The 10,849-nt window shown below is 44.3% G+C and overlaps 1 protein-coding gene across 1 annotated transcript in view; it reads left to right on the top strand.

The window, feature by feature from the left end:
- Positions 1-2,386: 2,386 nt before the first annotated feature.
- The window catches only part of LOC135530999 (tripartite motif-containing protein 16-like), a 13,318-nt gene continuing 4,855 nt past the window's right edge, over positions 2,387-10,849 (top strand). Inside the window, exons 1-3 of the mRNA XM_064959154.1 lie at positions 2,387-3,068; positions 3,503-3,598; positions 8,276-8,509. Of these exons, the coding sequence (XP_064815226.1) occupies positions 2,472-3,068; positions 3,503-3,598; positions 8,276-8,509 (927 nt within the window). The 5' untranslated portion in view covers positions 2,387-2,471. The remainder of the gene's footprint in view (positions 3,069-3,502; positions 3,599-8,275; positions 8,510-10,849) is intronic.

The raw sequence follows: 10,849 nt of genomic DNA, 5'->3' as shown, positions 1-10,849 counted from the left end.
GTTGCGAAATAGAAAGCCGATTCTAGATTTGATTTTGGATTGGAGATGTTTGATATGAGTCTGGAAGGAAAGTTTTCAGTCTAGCCAGACACCTAGGCACTTATAGATGTCCACATATTCTAGGTCGGAACCATCCAGGGTGGTGATGCTAGTCGGGCGTCGGGTGCAGGCAGCGAACGGTTGAACACTATCTAGAAGACAGAGACATATCATTACATACAGTATAGAACACCATCTAGAAGACATATCATTACATACAGTATAGAACACCATCTAGTAGACATATCATTACATACAGTATAGAACACCATCTAGTAGACATATCATTACATACAGTATAGAACATCTAGTATATCATTACATACAGTATAGAACACCATCTAGAAGACATATCATTACATACAGTATAGAACACCATCTAGAAGACATATCATTACATACAGTATAGAACACCATCTAGAAGACATATCATTACATACAGTATAGAACACCATCTAGAAGACATATCATTACATACAGTATAGAACACCATCTAGTAGACATATCATTACATACAGTATAGAACACCATCTAGTAGACATATCATTACATACAGTATAGAACACCATCTAGTAGACATATCATTACATACAGTATAGAACACCATCTAGTAGACATATCATTACATACAGTATAGAACACCATCTAGAAGACATATCATTACATACAGTATAGAACACCATCTAGAAGACATATCATTACATACAGTATAGAACACCATCTAGTAGACATATCATTACATACAGTATAGAACACCATCTAGAAGACATATCATTACATACAGTATAGAACACCATCTAGTAGACATATCATTACATACAGTATAGAACACCATCTAGTAGACATATCATTACATACAGTATAGAACACCATCTAGAAGACATATCATTACATACAGTATAGAACACCATCTAGTAGACATATCATTACATACAGTATAGAACACCATCTAGTAGACATATCATTACATACAGTATAGAACACCATCTAGTAGACATATCATTACATACAGTATAGAACACCATCTAGTAGACATATCATTACATACAGTATAGAACACCATCTAGAAGACATATCATTACATACAGTATAGAACACCATCTAGTAGACATATCATTACATACAGTATAGAACACCATCTAGTAGACATATCATTACATACAGTATAGAACACCATCTAGTAGACATATCATTACATACAGTATAGAACACCATCTAGAAGACATATCATTACATACAGTATAGAACACCATCTAGAAGACATATCATTACATACAGTATAGAACACCATCTAGAAGACATATCATTACATACAGTATAGAACACCATCTAGTAGACATATCATTACATACAGTATAGAACACCATCTAGTAGACATATCATTACATACAGTATAGAACACCATCTAGTAGACATATCATTACATACAGTATAGAACACCATCTAGTAGACATATCATTACATACAGTATAGAACACCATCTAGTCATTACATACAGTATAGAACACCATCTATTATCATTACATACAGTATAGAACACCATCTAGTAGACATATCATTACATACAGTATAGAACACCATCTAGTAGACATATCATTACATACAGTATAGAACACCATCTAGAAGACATATCATTACATACAGTATAGAACACCATCTAGAAGACATATCATTACATACAGTATAGAACACCATCTAGTAGACATATCATTACATACAGTATAGAACACCATCTAGTTATCATTACATACAGTATAGAACACCATCTAGTAGACATATCATTACATACAGTATAGAACACCATCTAGAAGACATATCATTACATACAGTATAGAACACCATCTAGAAGACATATCATTACATACAGTATAGAACACCATCTAGTAGACATATCATTACATATCATTAATCATTACATACAGTAAACAACACCATCTAGAAGACATATCATTACATACAGTATAGAACACCATCTAGTAAGACATATCATTACATACAGTATTTCACCTACAGTACATTGTATCCATTTCTCCCCCTCCCCCAGTAGACAATTATCTACAACACATTGTACACTTTTACAACCACGTACAGTTATTATGGACACAGCATCAGTTTAAGACTTTACAACATTCATTAAAAGCATTATAGATATGTACTTCTAGAAACTGTTACCCTTTATATATTCTAACCACTCTATTTAATTTATTCCATATTACAGGGTCCTAACCTAGGAACTAAAATATTGTCTCCTTCTCAACTTTGCCTCTCTCTCCCTCCCGTCCTCTAACCCCAGCCCTCCTTCCCTCCTTCTAACCCCACCCCTCTGGCAGAACCAGGAAGTCCCTCCCCTTCCCACAAACTCTCTTCTGAGGAAACGAAACTGATCTGAGTCTCTCTGTCGTCTGTCTGTGTGAGAGTGAACAACCGTCCAAATGGCTCAACAGGGAGTTCTGCTGGACCAGGACCAGTTCTGTTGTTCTGTCTGTCTGGATCTACTGAAGGAGCCGGTCGCTATTCCCTGTGGACACAGTTACTGTAGGAGCTGTATTGAGGGCTGCTGGGATCAGGATGTTCTGAAAGGGGTCTATAGCTGTCCTCAGTGCAGAGAGACCTTCACTCCAAGGCCTAATCTGAGGAAAAATAACATGTTGGCTGAGCTGGTGGAGAAACTGAGGAAGACAGGACTCCAGGCTGCTCCCCCTCCTGCTCTGTGCTATGCTGGACCTGGAGATGTGGCGTGTGATTTCTGCACTGGGACCAGAAAGCAGAAAGCCCTCATGTCCTGTCTGGTGTGTCTGGCCTCTTACTGTGAGACTCACCTCCAACCTCACTATGAATTTCCTGGTTTCAAGAAGCACAAGCTGGTCAAAGCCACCGCACAACTACAGGAGAAGATCTGCTCTCATCATGACAAACTGCTGGAGGTTTACTGTCGTACCGATCAGCAGTGTATCTGTCTGCTGTGTGTGATGGATGAACATAAAGGCCATGATACAGTGTCAGCTGCAGCAGAGAGGACTGAGAAACAGGTAAGACCAGAACAACTTGTTGGTGGCTGTCTGATAAACTAAGAATTAAAGATACAGTAGGAACTAAATCTGTTTGAATATGAGATCATTATATTATATACAATATGAAATGGATCCACAAATATGAACACAAACCTTGAGTATATAGATATGTTAACCCAGATTCTCCAAATGCATCACCATTTTCTAAAGTCAATCACTATTATCATTTTGAATGGCTTTTTATGAGTCCAAAGTTCAGTCTCAACTCTTTGATACATGTAGGCCTACCATAAAAACTATAATCATTCACATAGCAACATAATATAATATTGTAAAGGGACTTCCTCAGGATTGTTGACCTACCTCTCTATGGGTCCTATGTCACATTACTATACTATTGATCTACTGGACTAATAAAGCTTGATAGCTCATTGAAGAGTGATTCTCCACAGAGGCAGCTGGGGATGAGTCAGCAGAAGGTCCAGCAGAGATTCCAGGAGAGAGAGAAGGAGCTGAAGGAGCTCCAACAGGCTGTGGAGTCTTTCAAGGTGAGTATTGTTGACCAGAGGAGACACACCATTTCACTTCTCTCCTCCAGTCAGAGAGAGAGAGAGAGGGGCCCCTATCCAATCCCACTGACCCCACTGTTGGGAACAGGCTGTCTGGACCCCTTTCAGAGAATAGACTGGTTCATGTAACCAACTGGGCTGCCTCATCACATAACCATGAGTAACCATGACTGACTCATGCCCCCTATACATTAAAATGGAACTGTCTCTCTCTCAATTGAATTAAATTCATAGGGCTTTATTGGCATGGAAATATATGTTTATATTGCCAAAGCAAGTGAAATAGACAATAAACAAAAGTGAAATATACAATCAGAAATGAACAGTAAACATTACACTTGGAAGTGATTTAGGGGATGGGGGAGGGTCTATTAGAAGTTAGTAGGACTCTTTTATTTTCTCAGAAGTACTGAGTTCGGTAGGAGGATTTAGAGGTGTAAACCGTGATTGAACACACTCCAGAACAGTAGGTGGCGCCATGCACCTTTAACGTTGGTTTGAGGACCACACCTCTTAAAGGATAGGGTGCAGCATTTCTACTTTTTGATAAAAAGCATGTGGGTTTTGTTGTTCAACTTCCTGCTACTCATGCCAGGACTATAGTATATGCATATGATTAGTATGTGTGGATAGAAAACACTCTGAAGTTTCTAAAACTGGTTCAATCATGTCTGTGACTATAACAGAACTTATGTAGCAGGCAAAAGCCCAAGGAAAAACTGTTCAGAAAAACAAAAATCCCTCTGGCAGTTCCCTGAATTGTCTTTGTCAAGGGAAATTAGATAGCGCCCAGTTTACAGTTCCTACAACTTCCACAGGATGTCACCAGTCTTTGGGTTGAAGTTAATCATTGGTGAAACGAAGAAGAGGCAGAGGTGACACTGTGGATTATGTTATGGAAGAGAGAAAACCGTGCATGTATTGTTGACTTGCTGTTATTGAATACAGATCGCCCCGTCAACAATTTGATCGATTATTAACGTTTAAAAATACCTAAAGTTGGATTACAAAAGTAGTTTGAAATATTTTGGCATAGTTTTAAGCAACTTTTGAAATGTTTTGTCATGACGTTGCGTTTTGGAAAGCTGTTTTTTTCTGGATCAAAACGGGCTTTATAAATGGACATTTTGGGTAAACATGGACGGAATTAATCGAAAAAAAGGACCAATTGTGATGTTTATGGGACATATTGGAGTGCCAACAAAGAAGCTCGTCAAAGGTAATGCATGTTTTATATTTTATTTCAGCGTTTTGTGTAGCGCCGGCGACGCTAATTCATTTGTTTACATCTCGTTCAGGTGGTTCAGGGGGTGCATGCTATCAGATAATAGCTTCTCATGCTTTCGCCGAAAAGCATTTTTAAAATCTGACATGTTGGCTGGATTCATAACGAGTGTAGCTTTAATTGAGTACCCTGCATGTGTGATTTAATGAAAGTTTTGAGTTTTATCGCGTATTATTTGAATTTGGCGCTATGCATTTCCCCAGGCTATTGGCCACACGAGACGCCTCCATATCCCCAAAATAAGATTTGAGGACCTCCATTATATCATAGAAGAAGAAGTTGGTCTGTGAGGGTTTTGTTGTTCCTGAGGAGGGCTACTATTATTTTTATTTTCAAGTATTTTCAGAATGTATTAAAGCCAAAGCTAAAGCTTCCCTAAACAATTCAATATATCAGTCAATATATTTTCTCTGTGATTTATTTTCTCTCCGTCAACCGTTCCATCGCATCTTAACCGTCTTACCGGGCGGGCACTAGGACCCGGGGGAGGCTGCTGCTGCAGAGGCTGCTGCACCGCTCGTGACTGTCAGTCCTCCTTGTAGCTCATTGGTTAAGCTGTGGCTCGAGACTGTTAACAGTTAACGGACAGGAAACGGCTCTGACAGGACACATTCATGTCGAGGCAGTGATGTGAATGTGTGGTAAGTTAGAATAGAGAGAGAGTTTTCACTACTATAGACTTTGGTCATAATCAAAGCTTTGTTAACCAATAGGTTTTTATGTGAGGCTGCCTGTAAGTTACAGTGTAACAGACGTTACTAACGGTAACGGTGTCTTTTAAATTCGACATAAGTTATGTGGCGATGATATCTAGTTAACGTTGTATTTAATGTAGTGTAATGACCTGACTCGATCATAAAGGAACAATTGTCCAGACAGAGGATTGAGTTACGAATTGACGGTTTATTAGCAACTTTACACAGGCTACTGTTTGGCCTGAGCTCACGCCAAATAAATGAAAGATACCCCACAAGCCAATCGGGACCTTCTCTTGTGAAGCCCAGACGTCAGAGAGAGAACAAAGGCTGAAGCTTAACTTCCAATGCCCCGCCCCCTCCACGCCACTCCGCCAACCACCAGGATGCCCGGCATCAGAACATCCCAGGCATTCCTGTGATTGGCAGATAGCAGGTTGATTGGCATGTCGGACCCCGCGAACACTGGGAACTGGTAAGTACAACACAACCAGCTACTAGCCGAACACATAACACACAGCTGTCTGTGCGGGTCGCTACAGTAGTTTTACTATCTGTGCCAGGCTATAAATGACACAGATAATATCTAGTTAACGTTGTATTTAATGCCAGGCTATAAATGACGCAGATAATATCTTCAAATGAGAAGACAGGCTATCTGTCACTGCCCACAAAATGAGGTGGAAACTGAGCTGCACTTCCTAACCTCCTGCCCAGATAATATTAGAGAGACTATTTCCCTCTGATTACACAGATCCACAAAGAATTGTCCAATTTTGAAAAACTCCCATATCTACTGGGTGAAATTCCACAGTGTGCCATCAGAGCAGCAAGATTTGTGACCTGTTGCCACGAGAAAAGGGCAACCAGTGAAGAACACGCACCATTGTAAATACAACACATATCTATGCTTATTTATTTTATCTTGTGTCCTTTACCATTGCACATTGTAAAAACACTGTATATATATATAATATGACATTTGTAATGTCTTTATTGTTTTGAAACTTCTGTATGTGTGATGTCTACTGTTAATTTTTATTGTTTATTTCACTTTATATATTATATACCTTACTTGCTTTGGCAATGTTAACACATGTTTCCCATGCCAATAAAGCTACTTGAATTGAATTGAATTGAATATCTAGTTAACGTTGTATTTAATGTAGTTTTACTATCTGTGCCAGGCTATAAATGACACAGATAATATCTAGTTAACGTTGTATTTAATGCCAGGCTATAAATGACACAGATAATATCTATTTAATGTTGTATTTAATGTAGTTTTACTATCTGTGCCAGGCTATAAATGACACAGATAATATCTAGTTAACGTTGTATTTAATGCCAGGCTATAAATGACACAGATAATATCTATTTAATGTTGTATTTAATGTAGTTTTACTATCTGTGCCAGGCTTTAAATTACACAGATAATATCTAGTTAACGTTGTATTTAATGTAGTTTTACTATCTGTGCCAGGCTATAAATGACGTAGATAATATCTAGTTAACGTTGTATTTAATGTAGTTTTACTATCTGTGCCAGGCTATAAATGACGTAGATAATATCTAGTTAACGTTGTATTTAATGTAGTTTTACTATCTGTGCCAGGCTATAAATGACACAGATAATATCTAGTTAACTTGTATTTAATTGATCACAGCTTTCTGCTTTCCATGTAGAGTTTTTGGTGTCATTACATTTGATTATTTTGTCAGCACAAATTTGGAAAAAATTCTTTGTTTATCTTTGTCAAACAGGCTGGGCAGGACCCAAAGATATGCTTAAAGTTCTGAATGATGATATGAGATATATATGATATACCAAGAGGTGTTCTGTACCTGTCTGTCCAGGAGGGAGGAGAGTAGAGCAGGACCAAGAGGTGTTCTGTACCTGTCTGTCCAGGAGGGAGGAGAGTAGAGCAGGACCAAGAGGTGTTCTGTACCTGTCTGTCCAGGAGGGAGGAGAGTAGAGCAGGACCAAGAGGTGTTCTGTACCTGTCTGTCCAGGAGGGAGGAGAGTAGAGCAGGACCAAGAGGTGTTCTGTACCTGTCTGTCCAGGAGGGAGGAGAGTAGAGCAGGACCAAGAGGTGTTCTGTACCTGTCTGTCCAGGAGGGAGGAGAGTAGAGCAGGACCAAGAGGTGTTCTGTACCTGTCTGTCCAGGAGGGAGGAGAGTAGAGCAGGACCAAGAGGTGTTCTGTACCTGTCTGTCCAGGAGGGAGGAGAGTAGAGCAGGACCAAGAGGTGTTCTGTACCTGTCTGTCCAGGAGGGAGGAGAGTAGAGCAGGACCAAGAGGTGTCCTGTACCTGTCTGTCCAGGAGGGAGGAGAGTAGAGCAGGACCAAGAGGTGTTCTGTACCTGTCTGTCCAGGAGGGAGGAGAGTAGAGCAGGACCAAGAGGTGTTCTGTACCTGTCTGTCCAGGAGGAGAGTAGAGCAGGACCAAGAGGTGTTCTGTACCTGTCTGTCCAGGAGGGAGGAGAGTAGAGCAGGACCAAGAGGTGTTCTGTACCTGTCTGTCCAGGAGGGAGGAGAGTAGAGCAGGACCAAGAGGTGTTCTGTACCTGTCTGTCCAGGAGGGAGAACAAGGCCTGGTGGACCTGGAGAGCAGAGTTCTGACTGAACCTGTCTATCTCTCTCTCTGTCTCTCTCTGTCTCTCTCTGTCTCCAGCGCTCTGCACAGTCAGCAGTGGAGGACAGTGATCAGATCTTTACTGAGCTGATCCGCTCCATTGAGAGAAGGAGCTCTGAGGTGAAGGAGCTGATCAGAGCCCAAGAGAAGGCTCAAGTGAGTCAAGCTGAAGGACTCCTGGAGCAACTGAAGCAGGAGATCGCTGAGCTGAGGAAGAGAAGCACTGAGCTGGAGCAGCTCTCACACACAGAGGATCACATCCATTTCCTCCAGGTAACTAAACTGTCTTGTTACATGTGATATGAAATTAACTTCATGGGAAATGTCTCTCTGTCCGTCCCTCTCTCTCTCTCTGTCCGTCCCTCTCTCTCTCTCTCTGTCCGTCCCTCTCTCTCTCTCTGTCCGTCCCTCTCTCTCTGTCCGTCCCTCTCTCTCTCTCTGTCCGTCCCTCTCTCTCTCTCTGTCCGTCCCTCTCTCTCTCTGTCCGTCCCTCTCTCTCTCTGTCTGTCTGTCCCCCTCTCTCTCTCTCTGTCCGTCCCTCTCTCTCTCTCTGTCCGCCCTCTCTCTCTGTCTGTCCGCCCCTCTCTCTGTCTGTCTGTCCCTCTCCTCTCTCTGTCTCTGTCCCTCTGTCTCGCCTCTCTCTCTGTCTGTCCGTCCCTCTCTCTCTGTCTGTCCGCCCTCTGTCTCTCTCTCTGTCCGTCCCTCTCTCTCTCTGTCTGTCCCCCTCTCTCTCTCTGTCTGTCGTCCCTCTCTCTCTGTCCCTCTGTCTCTCTGTCTCTCTCTCTGTCCGTCCCTCTCTCTGTCTGTCCGTCTCTCTCTCTCTGTCCGTCCCTCTCTCTCTCTCTGTCCGTCCCTCTCTCTCTCTCTCTGTCCGTCCCTCTGTCTGTCTCTCTCTCTGTCCGTCCCTCTCTCTCTCTGTCTGTCTGTCCGTCCCTCTCTCTCTGTCTGTCTGTCCCTCCCTCTCTCTGTCTGTCTCTCCGTCCGTCCCTCTCTCTCTGTCTGTCCGTCCCTCTCTGTCTGTCTGTCCGTCCCTCTCTCTCTGTCTGTCCGTCCGTCCCTCTGTCTGTCTGTCCCCTCTCTCTGTCTGTCCGTCCCTCTGTCTGTCTGTCTCCGTCCCTCTCTCTGTCTGTGTCCGTCCCTCTCTCTCTGTCTGTCCGTCCGTCCCTCTGTCCGTCTGTCTGTCTGTCCCTCTGTCTGTCTGTCCGTCCTGTCTGTCCTCTCCTCTGTCTGTCCTGTCCGTCCCTCTCTCTGTCTGTCCTGTCCGTCCCTATCTCTCTGTCTGTCTGTCCGTCCCTCTGTCTGTCTGTCCGTCCCTCTGTCTGTCTGTCCGTCTCTCTCTCTGTCTGTCCGTCCCTCCTCTCTGTCTGTCCCGTCCCTCTGTCTGTCTGTCCGTCCCTCTGTCTGTCCTGTCCGTCCCTCTCTCTCTGTCTGTCTGTCCGTCCCTCTCTCTCTGTCTGTCCGTCCCTCTGTCTGTCCGTCCCTCTGTCTGTCCGTCCCTCTGTCTGTCCGTCCCTCTGTCTGTCCGTCCCTGTCTCTCCGTCCTCTCTGTCTCTGTCCGTCCCCTCTCTCTGTCTGTCCGTCCCCCTCCTCTCTCTCTGTCTGTCCCTCTCTCTCTCTGTCTGTCCGTCCCTCTCTCTCTCTCTCTGTCCCGTCCCCCTCTCTCTCTCTGTCCGTCCCTCTCTCTCTCTCTGTCTGTCCGTCCCTCTCTCTCTCTCTCTGTCCGTCCCCTCTCTCTCTCTGTCTGTCCGTCCCCTCTCTCTCTCTGTCCGTCCCCCTCTCTCTCTCTCTCTGTCCGTCCCCCTCTCTGTCTGTCTCCCTCTGTCCGTCCCTCTCTCTCTCTCTCTCTCTGTCCGTCCCTCTCTCTCTCTCTCTCTCTGTCTGTCCCCCCTCTCTCTCTCTCTCTCTGTCCGTCCCTCTCTCTCTCTCTGTCCGTCCCCTCTCTCTCTCTCTCTGTCCGTCCCTCTCTCTCTCTCTCTGTCTGTCCGTCCCCTCTCTCTCTCTGTCTCTGTCCGTCCCCTCTCTCTCTCTCTGTCCTGTCCGTCCCTCTCTGTCTGTCCGTCCCCTCTCTCTCTGTCCGTCCCCCTCTCTCTCTCTCTGTCTGTCCGTCCCCTCTCTCTGTCTCTCTGTCCGTCCCCCTCTCTCTCTCTCTCTGTCCGTCCCCTCTCTCTCTCTCTGTCCGTCCCCTCTCTCTCTCTGTCTGTCCGTCCCTCTCTGTCTGTCCGTCCCTCTCTCTCTGTCTGTCCGTCCGTCCCTCTCTCTCTCTCTGTCCGTCCCTCTCTCTGTCTCTCTGTCTGTCCCCCCTCTCTGTCTGTCTGTCTGTCCCTGTCCGTCCTCTGTCTGTCCGTCCCCCTCTCTCTCTCTCTGTCCCCCTCTCTCTCTGTCCGTCCCCTCTCTCTCTCTCTGTCCGTCCCCTCTCTCTCTCTCTGTCTGTCCGTCTCTCTCTCTCTGTCCGTCCCTCTCTGTCTGTCTGTCCGTGTCCCTCTCTCTGTCTGTCCGTGTCCCTCTCTCTCTGTCCGTGTCCCTCTCTCTGTCTGTCCCTCTCTCTCTGTCCGTGTCCCTCTCTCTCTGTCCGTCCCTCTGTCTGTCTCTCTGTCCGTGTCCCTCTCTCTGTCC

Source organism: Oncorhynchus masou, unplaced genomic scaffold, assembly GCF_036934945.1.
Source record: "Oncorhynchus masou masou isolate Uvic2021 unplaced genomic scaffold, UVic_Omas_1.1 unplaced_scaffold_1479, whole genome shotgun sequence".
Taxonomy (NCBI): Eukaryota; Metazoa; Chordata; class Actinopteri; order Salmoniformes; family Salmonidae; genus Oncorhynchus; species Oncorhynchus masou.
This window is presented reverse-complemented; position numbering and strand designations above follow the sequence as displayed.